Here is a 16,168-nt window from a genome sequence, read left to right as displayed (position 1 = left end):
TTAATCTTTGATACAGGATTTCAGTACTCAAACTTATACTTTTGCCCTGGCATCCCCAGTGCTGGCTTCTTTGAGACAGGATCTCTTTGGCTCTCCTGGAACTCACTATGAAGACCAAGCTGGCCTCCAGCTCACAGAGATTCACCAGGCTTGCTTCTTTTTGTACTTAAAATAACTTTTTTTTTTTAAAAAAAAAATATGTGGAGAAAATGCTACTAAGAATTATTAGTATTGTGGTGTTACCCTCATTTTTTCTTAAAATTTTGAGATGGCGTCTCATACTCTAGCCCAGATTGGTTTAAACACGTATTGTACTACAGGCTGACCTAGAATTCATGGCAGTTCTCCACCTTTGCCTTTTTACTTTGACATAATTTAAAATTTACCCAAAGTTAACAAAGTAGTATATGAATTCTCAACCATTCTAACTCTTGAGTTTCCTTAGCATCTACCTCCCTTGTGCAGGTATCATAGGCATGTGCCACCACTGACAGCTAGATTTGAACATTTTTGCCAATTTGATTTTGTTCTTCCTAATTTTTTTCTGACATATTTGTTAGTCAGTGGCTGACATGATGCTTCTGAACTCAAATACTGTAGAGTAATTCCTGGAAGCTTTAGGATTTTTTTTTATTTAAAAATAGTACAGTAATGGGGGCTGGAGAGATGGCTCAGTAGTTAAGAGTGTTGTCTGCTCTTCCAAAGGTCCTGAGTTCAATTCCCAGTAACCACATGGTGGCTCACAACCATCTGTAATGAGGTCTGGTGCCCTCTTCTGGCCTGCAGGCATACATGTGTATACATAAATAAATAAATATTAAAAAAAATAGTACAGTGATAACAATCAGGATTTAATACTGGTACAATAATTTTTAATCTTCATTAGAATTGTATAATTTTGGTAGTTGTCCTTAATTGACAACTGTTCTTGCCGGGCAGTGGTGGTGCATGCCTTTAATCCCAGCACTCAGGAGGCAGAGGCAGGTGATCTCTGAGTTTGAGGCCAGCCTGGTCTACAAGAGCTAGTTCCAGGACAGGCTCCAAAGCTGTAGAGAAACCCTGTCTTGAAAAACCAAAACTGTTCTTTTAAAAATAGCAACTTTAGAAAACTCGGTGATTTTTTTTTTTTTTAAATAATAAATATACAGAGTTATATAACCATTACCCAAAAGTATCTCTCTAGCCAGGTGGTGGTGGAGCACGCCTTTAATCCTAGCACTCGGGAGACAGAGGCAGGTGGACCTGTGAGTTCGAGACCGGCCTGGTCTACAAGAGCTAGTACCAGGACAGGCGCCAAAGCTACATAGAGAAACCCTGTCCGGGAAGAAGAAAAAAGAACAAAAGTATCCCTCTAGCCTATTTGGGAAGCACTGTGTAGTCTACCTTAGTTTGTGGCAATCACTGATGTATCTATATAGGCAGTGCTGCCTTTTCGTCATTGAAAGTAAAAATTTCTGAGAAAAAAAGTTATTTTTTTTTTGAGATTCAAAACACTTTAGTATTGCCTTCCTTGTCTCTTGCCATCCAGTTTTTCTATGTATTGCTCTGTCAACAGGGCCTTTGCTGTGTTAGTAGATGAGCTCTGTGTCAGAGTTATCCCCAATCTGCTGAAAAGTTGTGGTATAAAAGTTTCTTTTCAACCTTTTCATTATTTGGGCACAGATTATTCCCCCTTTGCTCACAGTAGCTCTGTCATCAGTCTTTAGTAATGTGCAGACTGTAAGCAGTATAGGAAACCGTGTTAAATTAATAGTCAAAATGCATTGTGGAGCCATTGAATTAGTTGTAAAGATAAAAATCTCACCCTTTCGTAACAAATACAAATGCTTCCTAGAGGAGAGCTTACAACATGGAGCTAGGTTCTTCTGAGTGTTTGCTGGGGAAATGTATTGGTTCATTCTTAACCATTTCAGAAATTTGGTATATTGTCCCAAGAGAGCTAACATGCCACTCTTTCCCTGGTGACATTTGGATAAGTATGCAGTAGAGGATTGGTTATATGTTGTATGCCTGTGACATTCCCAGGTGTAGATAAAAAAAAGTGGACCAAGCCGGGCGGTGGTGGCGCACGCCTTTAATCCCAGCACTCGGGAGGCAGAGGCAGGCGGATCTCTGTGAGTTCGAGACCAGCCTGGTCTACAAGAGCTAGTTCCAGGACAGGAACCAAAACCACAGAGAAACCCTGTCTAGAAAACCCCCCAAAAAAAAAAAAAAAAAAAGTGGACCAAGAAAAAGAAAAGTGAGAGTAGACGTAGAATGCAGATGGTGGACACTATAAATTATTTATCTTTTCCTTTTTAGACAAAACATCTGTATAAATTATACATAATAAAATTAATACATTTTAAATTCCAGTGAGTTTTTCAAAAGTTGGGTGACCACTATCACAACAGATAGATACTGGTAATGCTTATATCACAGATACTTGTTACTTCAGGACATAAAACTTCATAGTTAACAAATAAAAAATATTTTTTAGTCTTTTAAAAGTTAAAACATATTAGGCTAGGCATGGCAGCACACACCTTTAATCCCAGGATTTGGAGGCAGAGGCAGCAGGATCGTTTAGGCCAATCTGGTCTTCATAGTGAATTAATTTCATAACAGCCAGAACTACATAGAAGTGACTAGGTGTGGTGATATTTCATTTATATTTTAATAAATAAAGCTTGCCTGAAGATCAGAGAGTAAAACAGCCCCACTGATCTGCCTTACAGACCAGGCTGTGGCAACATACACCTTTAATCCCAGTAGCCACACTAGTTTGTCATAGAAACTGGGAGGTGCCTTTGATCCCAGTGGTGCATGCGTTTAATCCCAGCCCTAGAGAGGACTATAAGACAGGAGGAGACAGCTCACACACACAATCTCATTCTGAGATTCCTGGAGGCAGGATCGCTTTTTCAGACTAGGGTTGAGGTAAGAGCCAGTGGCTGACTGTTTTGCTTTTACGACCTTCATGTTGAACCCCAAATTCTGTTTCTGGGTTTTTTGTTTGTTTGTTTTTTCGAGACAGGGTTTCTCTGTGGTTTTGGAGCCTGTCCTGGAAGTAGCTCTTGTAGACCAGGCTGGTCACGAACTCACAGAGATCCGCCTGCCTCTGCCTCCCGTGCGCCACCACCGCCCGGCAAAATCTCAGTATCTTAATAGAAATCCAGATTTAGAGGTAACGGGAATTGGAGGATGTGGGCATCGATCCCACTACCTCTCTCATGCTGAGCGAGCGCTCTACCATCTGAGCTAATCCCCCGATTGTTTCTGGGTTTTTATTAATCGTGCTACAACTGGATCTCGAAAACAAAAGACAACCCTCTCCCCCCACGCCCTGTAAATCAAAAAGAAAAATCACTTTTAGCCAGGCAGAGGCAGGCAGATCTCATAGAGTTCCAGGCCAATTTGGTCTACAAAGCAAATTCCAGGATAGCCAGGACTATCCAGAGAAACCCTGTGTCGACAAACAAACCATAAAAACAAAAAATAAAATTAAAAAACCCCACAACATCAAACATTGTTATAATTGATATTAAGATAAGATAATTTCAATATTGATAACTATCTTGTCTCCCATCCAAGTACTTACCAGGCCCGACTCTGCTTAGCTTCTGAGATCAGACGAGATGGGGCACCTTCAGAGTGGTATGGCCTTAGACTTGATAACTATCTTGTATTCAGTATAATCCTCAGGAAATCTTTTTGGCTGTCTTCAAAATGTGTCCAGAATCTAGCAACTTGTTAACTCCTATCTCCTACTGGGCCCATTCTTCTGTTATTGCAGTAGTTTCTTGCTTACATCCTATTTCCTTTCTGGTTTAACAGGGTGACAATGATTTGTTAAACCAGAAACCTTTTAAAATGTGTTCTATTCCATTTAAAGTAGCAGCCCAGACATTTATATTTTAGTACTTACTACAAAGCCCCATCTACTTTGATCACTCCCTCTTCCAGGCTAATGGTCTTTTTTTTTTTTTAATACCTGACTCCATGTTTATTCTTCTGGGGACATAAAGTTGATTTGTACTGGTCTTCCTCAAAGGCTTTATGGTTGGGCTGGAGAGATGGCTCAGAGGTTAAGAGCATTGCCTGTTCTTCCAATGGTCCTGAGTTCAATTCCCAGCAACCACATGGTGGCTCACAACCATCTGTAATGGGATCTGGTGCCCTCTTACATGTGTGTGGTGCAGGCACACACACAGAATATTGTATACATAATAAATAAATATTTTTAAAAAAGGCTTTATGGTTTTTTTGGTTTTTTTTTTTTTTTTTTTGCTTGAAAGACTCTTCCCTCGGATATGAATAGGGCTTCATGCCTCAGCCTATTTTAGATCTTTGTTCAAATCTTTACTTAGTGAGGTCTGACCTGATCACTGGAACTGAAAGTAAACCTCTCCCTAGCTCTTTTCCTTGAATTATTTTTCTATAAAACCTTCCAACTTCCAATGTCCCTAAAACTTAAGTATATTTTCAAGTTTGAATTTACTTTAAAAATGGAATCTGGTACACTTTGTTATGGTTGTTTCATTTCATATAACAACTATAAAACTGTTCATTATTTGAATTGTCAAAGGCATCAGGAATGTCTGATTTTTGACTTCCCAACAAGGGATCCATTATCTCAAAGGAAAAGCGACTGTTCATGTTGACTAATATTTTTTCACCTTGAAGTCCAGACCATGTTAAATTTTGAACAGCTTTAAATAAAGGGAGGTATTTCATAGAAAAATTAGAAATGTGTGCAATATTTATATTGAAACTAAATGTATCTGGTTAATTAACTTTTAATAGTAAAAACCCTAAAATATAGCTTAATCCTTAAGAATATAGCTTTACTTTAAAAATGCTGTTTATATCTAATAATTGTGGGAGAGAAGTGTCTGTAAAAGTGAATCTGCGGCCCAAGGTCGCACCATTGTGAAAGCGGGCACTGGACTATTGCTGACATGTAGTAGCTGTTAGATAAATTTGTCAATGGGTCCTCAGGCGTTGTTTACTCATTAATTAATTTATTTATTCAACAGGTACTATATCAACTGCCTTCCTAAGAAAGTGCTGAGCTAGAGTATTATTATAATACAAGAGCTTCTGTAAGTAGGACAGTAGCCTTCTGTTTTAACAGATACACCTTCCCTCTCCTTTCCATGCAAAGCATTTGTAATACAGATTATAAAAAACTCAATGGGGAAGGGGAACAAATGAGAGCATAGTATATAATAAAATGTATGAAGATATATAATTGAAACCCATTACTTAATGTGGTAATTTTAAAGGTAGTAATTACAAAAGAAAAGCAGCACATAGAAATTGAATGCACAGTGTCTTTTAAACTTTTAGTTTCCTTTCTGAAATATGCCAATGAGTAGCTTTTCTAGCATCTTTTTGCTACTATAGGAATCATTCTGACAACTCTGACTTGTGAATAAGAACACTTTTCTGAAACCAAAGCTTAAATTTTAAATTTTTTTAAAAAATTATTTCGTTTTATTTTTTTGAGACAGGATTTCTTTATGTAATAGCCATGTCTGTCATAGAACTAGCTCTGCAGACCAGGTTGGCCTCGAACTCCAAGATCTGCGTGGCTCTGCCTCCTGAGTGCTGGGATTAAAGGCATGTACCTGGCAAAGTATTTTTTTGTTTTTTGGGTTTTTTTTTGTTTTTTTCGAGACAGGGTTTCTCTGTAGCTGTGGAGCCTGTCCTGGAACTCCCTTTGTAGACCAGGCTGGCCTCGAACTCACAGAGATCCGCCTGCCTCTGCCTCCCGAGTGCTGGGATTAAAGGCGTGCGCCACCAACGCCCAGCCTGGCAAAGTATTTTTAAAAGTATTTTTTCTTTTTTTTTAATTTTTTTTTTTTTTTTACATATCAATTCCAGTTCTCTTTAAAAAATATTTTTGAAGTTGCTGTTTACTTATTTTGGGGTATGTGTTCAGTGGCACATGTGTGGAAGCCAGAGGACAACCTTGTGTGTCTGAGGTATGGAATTTAGACTGTCAGTTCTGGTGGCAAGTACCTTTACCTACTGATCCATCTCACCAGCCCTTAGAGACAATTAAAAAGTTAGACGAACAGCGTAAAAAGGAACAGTTATAAGCATATAGTGCATGGTTCGTTCGTTCTTTCTTTCTTTTTCTTCCTTTCTGTTTTTTTTTTTTAAATTTTTTGAGACAAGGTTTCTCATTGTAGCCTTGGCTTTCGTGACTGTGTAGACCAGGCTGACCTGAAACTCACGGAGATCCACCTCTGCCTCCGGAGTGCTGGGATTAAAGGCATGCGCTACCACCGCCCACCCAAGTGCATGCTTTCCTGTGTCAGAGAAACACTAACAGGTAAACATAGCTTTAGGGATTGAGGAACTAAACTGAAATAGGTTGTTTTGTTTTTAAACTTCAGATTCTTGTAAGTTAGATACAGTGCTGATAGAAATATAAATGTGCACATTAGATTGGAGGCAATGATTTAGTACTAGAGTTTGGATGCAAACAGTGATAATCTATATTACAGAATTATCTGTGGGCTCACAAAATGGCTCAGTAAGGGTGTGCTTGCTCCTGTGCTGACAGCCCAAGGCTAATCCCACCAAGACCCAGGTGATGGGAGAGTCGACTCTGTGGCTTCTTCTCTGACTTCATACATGTCACACACATACCCAGACACATGTAAACGCACACAAATAAATAAATGTAATTTAAAAATTCTAAATATTTACTAAAATAAAATCAGATGTCCAAGAATTTTCAGTGTTAATGAACTAAGGCAACTGGTGTTTCTGTATTATATATAATTTGCTATATAAAGACAAGAATTGGTAATGAAGAGATGTTAGTGACACTGAAGGAGATATGCAGGTAACAGTGTAGTATGAATATATTATAACAAAGCACAAATTATTAAATATTTGTATATAAAAAGATATGTACAAAACATAACATAGCAAACGGTTGAGATTTGGTGTGTAAGAGAAAAGTAGAAGATAGCACACTTAATAAGAAGCCAGGCATGGTGGTAGTTGAAAGGCTAAGGATGTTGGGTTTGAGCCCAGCCTGGGGTCCCATATAACGTCTTAAACTGAAAAACCAAATAAATATACGCACTCACCTACTAAAGATGTAGCCCAGGTTGGTCTCAAAGCAAACAGCATTGCTACATAGCAATCTGGCCTTGAATTGATCCTCATGCCTCAACCTCTCAACTTCAGGGATTACAGTTATGTGCCGCCATGCTCTGCTTAGAAAATATGTTTAACAGTTGTAAGCTTATTTTCTTAGGTAGAAGAAATTTTGCTAGTTGTTTGGCAGAAGTAACTGCTGCTTAGTATAAAACAAAACAAGCAAAAAACTAATTTTATTGGAATCAATGACCAGTTCATTTTAGCTTCTTTTTTTTTTTTTTTTTTCCGTTTTGAGACGGTCTCTCCAGGTAGCCCTGGATGGCTTGATAATGCAGACAATGTGGTTTTGGCTCTGTCTCCCCAGTGGAATCTGCTCAGCCCAGACTTTTGTTTTTTTTTTTTTTAAATATTTTATTATGTATACAATATATGCCTACAAACCAGAAGAAGAGAGCACCAGACCTCATTACAGATGGTTGTGAACCACCATGTCATTGCTGGAAATTGAACTCAGGACCTTTGGAATAGCAGGCAATGAGCCATCTCTCCAGACCCAGATTTTTGATTTTTGAGACAAGTCCTAGCATACTCAAGATTCTGCATCCACCTCTGGGATTAGGGTTACAGGCTTGTGCCACCAGGCCTGGCTAGAGGTTTGCTTTAAGAAAAAAGTAAACTGTATGGTGGTATATACCTGTAATCTCCTGACTTGAAATAATGGAGACAGAAAGGTCAAGTGTTCATAATTGTCATCAACTATAGTGTTCAAGGCCAGCTTTGACTACTTGAGATCGTGTCTTCAAAAAAAAAAAAAAAAAGCCTGTTATCTTATTACAACTTGTGGGCTCTTTATATGTTAGAGCTGTTACTATGTGGGCTGAAAGGGGTCCCTTCTTCCTCTTAAGTTTATAATTTAATGATACGTTTGTCTTTAAGAACTAGTTAACACTGAGTTGTCAAATACTGAAGTTTTCAGAGAGTTGCTCGTTTAAAAATGAATGTTATTAGAACACTTAGAAAATTATCTACCCTCCTGGATTCTCAGTTTGTTTTAAAAGAATCGTTGATGTTTGGCATTTAATTTTTTGATATTAACTGAACCTCAAAATTTTTTTCTTCCTTTATATGTATTCCCACATGACTGTAGGAGTCTATCCTGAACTTAGTTCGTGTACATTTTGGGAACTTATTTTAGAAAAGATCTAAGTTTTAAAAAATTCTCAATGGACAGACAGAGAAAAGAGGGTCTTTGCCAACTCCTTTGGGTAAGAAACTTTAGAATTTTGCAGATACTCTAAAAATGAAGGTCAACAATATAAGCATGTCAAATTAGAAAGGGTTCAAATAAAATGATTTGTCATTTCTTTCTTTAGACTGGTGCAGTCAGAATGTCTTTCCCCCCTCATTTGAATCGCCCTCCTATGGGAATCCCAGCACTCCCTCCAGGGATCCCACCCCCACAGTTTCCAGGCTTTCCTCCTCCTGTACCTCCAGGTAAGTTTGATCATATTTTTAAAATTTTTTAAGCCTGAGTCTTTGTCATTGTGATAATACCATTGGAACATGATACTCGATATTTATTAGTAAAGATATGGTTGTCTTACTGTGAAAATGGATATCTGATTTTTATGTGGCCTTAAGTTGTTTGAAACAGAATCTGTTGCTCCAGGTGCACCTTTACTTCTTAGCAAGTCCTTCATGCTCCTGAATGCTGGGGTTACAATTGAACCTCGTCTGTTTTGACCAGTAGATTTGTATTTGTTGCTGGGTTTCAGACTCATCTTGGAAATTCCTTATTTATAAGGTTCAAAAATTTAGAAAATACAGAAAGTTAGCAGTGAGTATTTCCTCTTATAGCAATATCAACTAACAGTGTTGTTACTGTCCTGTTACTGTCAAAAGGAAACCAAATGGTAGTTGATTTATCTTTTGAGATGACATAGACTAAGGTTTACATTTTTATCTTTGTTTTGTTTTTGTTTTTCAAGATAGGTTTTGTGTGTGTGTGTGTGTGTGTAGCCTTTGCTGTCCTGGAGCTTATTCTGTAGACCAGGCTTGAACTCACAGAGATCTACCTGTTTCTGCCTCCTAAGTGCCAAAACTGCCTGGCTTTTTTGTTTGCTTGCTTGCTTGCTTGTTTTTGGTTTTTTGAGACAAGGTTTCTCTATGTAACATCTCTGAATGTCCTGGAACTGGAGTTGTAGATCAGCCTGGTCTCAAACTCAGAGAAAGATTTGCCTGACTCTGCCTCCCAAGTGCTGGAATCAGTGCCTCACTTGTGTTTTGTTGTTGTTTGGTTTGGATTGGTTTATTGGTTTGGTTTGTTTTTTCTTTTTTTTCAAAAAAAAAAAATATTTATTTATTTATTTATTTTGGTTTTTCGAGACAGGGTTTCTCTGTGGCTTTGGAGCCTGTCCTGGAACTAGCTCTTGTAGACCAGGCTGGTCTCGAACTCACAGAGATTCACCTGCCCCTGCCTCCCAAGTGCTGGGATTAAAGGCATGCGCCCCAACCGCCCGGCTAATAATTTATTTAAATTTATCTTATGTGCATTGATGCAAAGGTGTCAGATCCCCTGGAACTGTAGTTACAGACAGTTGTAAGCTGCCATGTGGATGCTGAGAATTGAACTTAGGTCCTCTGGAAGAGCAACCAGTGCTCTTAACCACCGAACTATCTCTTCAGCCCTGGTTTAGTTTTTCAAGATAGGGTTTCTCTAGTTTTGGAACCTGTCCTTGAACTCACTCTGTAGACCAGGCTGATCTCACAAAGCTCTCTGCCTGCCTGTTTCTGCCTCCCTGAGTGCCAGAATTAAGGCGTGCACCACCACCTCCTAGATTTCTGTTTCTTGTTTTTTTTTTTTTTTTTTTTTTTTTTGAGACAAGGTAATGTCCTGTTTCCTGAGTTTGTTTGGAACTGTGTAGCCCATCATTGTCTTGACTCATGGTTATCCACTTTCCTCAGTCTTACAGGTAATTTTCACCACACCCCAAATTTCATCTCAGTATTAAGCACACACACTTTGATGGGGACTGGAGGGGTTGGGTTAGGCTTTCAGCTGACCTAAGATGGTCTGGAACTTGCTGTGTAAAGGGGCTGTTATACTTTGGATCTTCCTGCCATACCTCCTAAGTGTGGAAATACATACATGTTCGCCAACATGCCTAGATCTAAATATTTTCTTTTTCTTTTTTTTTTCTTTTTTTTTTTTTTTTTTGGTTTTTCGAGACAGGGTTTCTCTGTGGTTTTGGAGCCTGTCCTGGAACTAGCTCTTGTAGACCAGGCTGGTCACGAACTCACAGAGATCCACCTGCCTCTGCCTCCCAAGTACTGGGATTAAAGGCGTGCACCACCGCCGCCCGTAAATATTTTCTTGTATGTACTTTTCTTTGTAGCGTTGGATATCATATACAGAGCCTTCTGATTATATTCATTATTACTATTTAGTGTGTGATCTTGTGCTCAGGTAGAAATGCAAGGATGTGCTATGGGGTAGGTATGGAGGACAAAGGACAGCTAGAAGCAGTTAGCTTTCTTTTCACCATGAGGTTATCAGGGACTGAACTGAGGTTACATTTTTTTTTTTTTTATCTGCTGAAGAACCATCCCTCTAGCTCTCTCTGATTAATGCAGGGTATTTTTGTGGGACTGAGACTCCTTTTTAGGCAAGGATGGCTTGCCAGTGGTCCCTATGTTTTTATTTTATGTGGGTGCTGGAGATTGAATGCCTATCCTCATTCATACCTTACTCTGTCAGACATGTCTAGCCCTTTCTATAGTTATTTTTAATTGTATTCTTCTTTTTTTTTTTCTTTTGGTTTTTCGAGAAAGAGTTTCTCTGTAGCTTTGGAGCCTGTCCTGGAACTAGCTCTTTTTTTTTTTTTTTTTGGATTTTTCGAGACAGGGTTTCTTCGTGGCTTTTGGTTCCTGTCCTGGAACTAGCTCTTGTAGACCAGGCTGGCCTCGAACTCACAGAGATCCGCCTGCCTCTGCCTCTTGAGTGCTGGAATTAAAGGCGCGTGCCACCCGCCCGGCTTAATTGTATTCTTAAAATATGTTATGCTTTTTTCCTTTTAGGGACACCAATGATTCCTGTACCAATGAGTATTATGGCTCCTGCTCCAACTGTAAGTATAGTTTCTTGTTTTTGTTTTTGAGACAGAGTCTCATCACTTCCTGGATTTACTTTGTAACTGAGGATGACCTTGAATTTAGATTTATTTATTTATATTTGCCTCTACCTCTTAAATGCTGGGATAACTGGCATATTAACCATGACTGGTTAATGTGTTGGGGATTGAACCTAAGACCTCATGTTTTCTAGGGAAGTACTCCCAAGTTGAGTACTCCTTTCAACACAGTAAATATAAATGAAAAATTAAGATTTAGAATACAGCTAGTACTTTTTGAAATATAAAATTTTGGTAACCTTAGATAGCTTAAAAATGTTTAAATGTGAGACTGGAGAGATGACTCAGTTGTTGGGAGCACTGACTGCTCTTCTGGAGGACCTGGGTTTGAATCTCAGCACCCACATGACAGACAGTTCACACCTGTCTGTGACTCCAGGTCCAGGGGACCAGACACCATCACACAGACAGACATACATACAGGAAAAACACCAATGCACATAAAATAAATAAGTAAAAATATTTTAATGTAGTTTGTGTTCTACTTGTCATTATGGGTAGAATTTGCATGCAGTGCTTTTGGAGGCTTGAAGGTGTTGTGAGCCACCTGCTGTAGTTGTTTTGAACTGAATGAGAACCTTCGGTAAGAGTACTGTATTAGTTACTTTTTTAAAAAAGGATTTATTTATGTTTATTTAGTTTACAGTGTTCTGTCTACATGTGTGCCTGCAGGCTAAAAGAGGGCACTAGATTTCATTATGGATGAGTTGTGAGCCATGTGGTTGCTGGGAATTTGGAAGAGCAGTCAGTGCTCTTAACTGCTGAGCCTTCTCCAGCCCCTATTAGTTACTTTTATATTGCTGTGAAAGAACACCACCTCTTTAATAGAAGGAGAGGGATTGACTTGGGCTTACTGTTGTAGAAGGATTAGGGTCCGTATTGTAGGAAATCTTGGCACAGATGGAAATGATGGCAGGAAGGGCTGAGAGCCTGAATCTGAAATACCAGTAGAAAGCAGAGAGTAAAGTTGAAATGGTGGCAATCATTAAACTGTCAAAGCCCACCACTTCCTAAACCTCATAAATAGTTGGGCAATTTTTTTGTTAAAATTGCTTTTTTTTTTTTGGGACAGTGTCTTACTTTTTAGTCTTGACTGGCCTGGAATTCATTATGTAAACCTGGTAGGTTCTCCTTTAACTCATTGGAGATCCACATTTCTCCCTCGTGTTTGGATTAAAGATGTGTACCACCATACCTGGCCTAGTTCGGTTTTTTTAGATGCCTCCAAATGACACTCCCTTTGTATTGTAGAATAGAGAAAGGTGGAATTGGGGTTTGGAGAAATTATTCCCGTTCACAGTTTTTTCCATGCCTACTGAGTTGTAATGAATTCCTTGTTAAGTATATAGATTTCTGGTATGTGGGAAAGTTGCAAGTTTAAAGTGAAAATAAGCTAGTAACACAAGGACCTTATAAAAAGTAAAAGCGTGGGCAGTGTTGAATTTGCTTTCAATTTTGTTCTGATTATAATTGTGTTGAAATTTTTATGTTTTTAATAATATGGTTTATGTTTTAAAATTTTCAAATTGTAAGCAAAAATGCTTGACTTTTTTCTATCCTTTTTAAAAGTAATTAATGGAAATTTGTGAAGAATAAATTTGCTTTAATGAAACATACTACATGCTTTAGGAATCTTTGATCAGTTATGTAGGGCTTTTAATAATATGCTATATATTTATACTTTAAATTTGGAATTTTTAGCATAATGTCGTAGTTTCCAGATCAAATATTTTTGTCTTTTTTTACTATAGGTTCTAGTACCTACTGTGTCCATGGTTGGGAAACATTTGGGAGCAAGAAAGGATCATCCAGGCTTAAAATTAAAAGAAAATGATGAAAATTGCGGTCCTACTACTACAGTTTTTGTCGGCAATATCTCAGAGAAAGCCTCGGACATGCTTATACGACAGCTCCTAGCTGTAAGTTAGACTGTGGCCCCCACGTGGCCCCCCGCCTTTTTTTTGTTTTTTTTTGAGACAGGCTTTCTCAATTTCTCTGTAATAATCTTGACTATCCTGACTTCCACCTCACTGAGATCCGCCTCCCAAGTGCTCATGTTGAAGGTGTGTGCCACCACCATCTGACTATTTTCTACTTTTTTAAACTTACAAAATGAAACTTAAAAAAAAAAAGGACTATTTCAGTTTTTGTGGCAGGCTGACCTCAAACCCAGGAACGTTCTGCTTCTGCCTGTCAGATACTTAGGTCTAAGGCCTGTGCCCTCATGCCTAACTTATCCATCATTTTTTTTTCTTAGCATTTTGTTATGAAAAAATTTTAGATCTGCAGAAGAAAAAAAGAGCAGGGCAGTGAGCACATTAGCATTCTTTGGTACAGATTCATCAGTGAACTTAATTTTTGTTTGTTTTTTGAAACAGTTTCTCTGTAATTTCTCAGGCTGTCCGAGAACTTACTCTGTAGACCAGATTGGTCTCAAACTCAGAGATCCACCCACCTCTGCCTCATTGAATTGAATTGAATTGAATTGAAACCTTACTTGTTTTCAGTTTATGATATAATGAATGAATTTGTGTTTCATTTAATCATAAGCTTCTTTTAGATAACTCTCTGGTTTTATTTATTTTGCTTGTTTCCCTGACACAAGGCTAGATCTTTCATAAAATATTTCTCAGAGTTAGAAATTGCTCAGTATTTGCTTAGATTTTGTACACATTTTTTACACAAGTGTTTTATGTTGTCCTTATTCCTAGTTTTGGTGATGCTGAGTTAACTTAGTTAAAGTGATCAAAACTTACCATAATAGGAGTGTGTTTGTAATCTTTGGATTAATATGTTGTGATTTTATAAGTACTTAGTAAATAGATTGATTTTGTTTTTGTTTTTGATTTTGTTTTTTTGTAGCTTTGGAGCCTGGCCTGTTCTTTTTTTTTTTTTTTTGGTTTTTCGAGACAGGGTTTCTCTGTGGCTTTGGAGCCTGTCCTGGAACTAGCTCTTGTAGACCAGGCTGGTCTCGAACTCACAGAGATCCGCCTGCCTCTGCCTCCCGAGTGCTGGGATTAAAGGCGTGCGCCACCACCGCCCGGCTGGAGCCTGTTCTTGAACTCCCTCTGGAGACAGGCTGGCTTTAAACTCACAGAGATATGCCTGTCTCTGCCTTCCGAGTACTGGAATTAAAGGAGTGTGTCACTACTGCCTGGCTAAAAATATTTCTATCAAAGAAAATTTTTTTAAAAATATTTATTTATTTATTATGTATACAATATTCTTTCTGTGTGTATGCCTGAAGGCCAGAAGAGGGCACCAGACCTCATTACAGATGGTTGTGAGCCACCATGTGGTTGCTGGGAATTGAACTCAGGACCGTTGGAAGAGCAGGCAATGCTCTTAATTGCTGAGCCATCTCTCCAGCCCCAAAAGAAAATTTTGATCATTAGAAGACTTTTGACATTGGTGATAATTGATTCTTTTATTCAGAGCAGAAATAGCATGTTATTTAGCTATCTTGAATTTTTTTTATTTAAAAATATCTTTATTATAGAGCAAAAACAACCTAATTGCTCTTTTTTCTTCTTCTTCTTTTTTTTTTTTTTTTTTTGGTCTTTGATTTTTTTCAAGACAGAGTTGACCATACTGTCCTCAAACTCACAGAGCTCCACCTGTCTCTGCTTTAAAAGTGCAGGGATTAAAGGTGTGCGCCACCCTCGCCTGACTGATTATTTTATATTTGTGAGTATTTTGCATGTGTCCATGTATGTGCACCATCTGTGTGCCTGTTGGATCCCTTGGAACTGGGGTTACAGATGGTTGTCGACCACCATATGGGTGCTGGAACTTAACCTAAAGTTTCTCAAAAAGTACAGTTGCTCTTGAGCACTGAACTATCTCTCCAGCCTTAAACAAAAATCTTTGGTACATGGGTATTGCTGCTTCCCTTGAAAACCTGGTACTCTCCGGGCAGTGGTGGTGAACGCCTTTAATCCCAGCACTTGGGAGGAAGAAGTAGATAGATCTCTGTGGCCAGCCTGATCTAAAAAGCTAGTTCTAGCATAGGCATCAAAGCTACATGGAAACCTTTTCTCGAAAAAACAAAGCAAAAAAGAAAACCTGGTAACTTGAGCCAAATTTTTGTAATCTGTGTAAAGGTAGAAGGAGAGAACTGGCAAAGTCTTTTTCTTTTTTTTTCTTTTTTTTGGTTTTTTTGAGACAGGGTTTCTCTGTGGTTTTGGAGCCTGTTCTGGAACTAGCTCTTGTAGACCAGGCTGGTCAAAGTCTTTTTCTTGACGTCTACCTACATATCACATGTGCCCTCAGTCATGCACGCATTTTACACATACATATACACACACCCAGATACACATACACAAACACACACAATAATGTAATATAATAATGTAATATAATGTAGAGAAATTGTTTTTCAAGTGGTCAAGTGTTGGTGCATGCCTTTAACCCCAGCACTTAGGAGGAAGAGGCAGATGGATCTCTGACTTTGAGGACATCCTGGTCTACATAGTGAGTTCCAGGACATCTGGAATTGTACAGAGAAAACCTATATTGAAACAAAAATAACAACAATAATTTAAAAAGAAACATATATGCTGTTACATGGAATGGTATTAGATGGCTTTGTAATGAAAAATAATGGTGCTTATGCTGTCACTAATCGCTACTATTCTTTTTCTTTTTTTTTTTTTTTGTTTTTTGTTTTGTTTTTTGTTTTTTTGTTTTTTCGAGACAGGGTTTCTCTGTAGCTTTGGAGCCTGTCCTGGAACTCCCTTTGTAGACCAGGCTGGCCTCGAACTTACGGAGATCCCCCGCCTCTGCCTCCCGAGTGCTGGGATTAAAGGCGTGCGCCACCACCGCCCAGCTTGTTTTGTTTTTTTGAGACAGGGTTTCTCTGTAGCTATGGAGCC

The 16,168-nt window shown here is 38.4% G+C and overlaps 1 protein-coding gene across 3 annotated transcripts in view; it reads left to right on the top strand.

Annotated features, from left to right (window-relative positions):
- Rbm25 (RNA binding motif protein 25) overlaps positions 1 to 16,168 on the top strand; it is a 57,100-nt gene that overhangs the window by 3,879 nt on the left and 37,053 nt on the right. Inside the window, exons 2-5 of one of the 3 annotated variants that reach the window (XM_057782324.1) lie at positions 5,019 to 5,084; positions 8,478 to 8,598; positions 11,182 to 11,231; positions 13,046 to 13,213. In XM_057782324.1, the coding sequence (XP_057638307.1) occupies positions 8,493 to 8,598; positions 11,182 to 11,231; positions 13,046 to 13,213 (324 nt within the window). In that variant the 5' untranslated portion in view covers positions 5,019 to 5,084; positions 8,478 to 8,492. Of the gene's footprint in view, positions 1 to 5,018; positions 5,085 to 8,307; positions 8,370 to 8,477; positions 8,599 to 11,181; positions 11,232 to 13,045; positions 13,214 to 16,168 lie in introns of those variants that run through there. The other 2 variants (XM_057782321.1, XM_057782323.1) reach the window with 2 other exon arrangements.

The sequence above is a fragment of the Chionomys nivalis genome, chromosome 10 (assembly GCF_950005125.1).
Source record: "Chionomys nivalis chromosome 10, mChiNiv1.1, whole genome shotgun sequence".
Taxonomy (NCBI): Eukaryota; Metazoa; Chordata; class Mammalia; order Rodentia; family Cricetidae; genus Chionomys; species Chionomys nivalis.
Note: the sequence above shows the minus strand (reverse complement) of the source record. Positions and strands in the feature narration are given on the sequence as shown.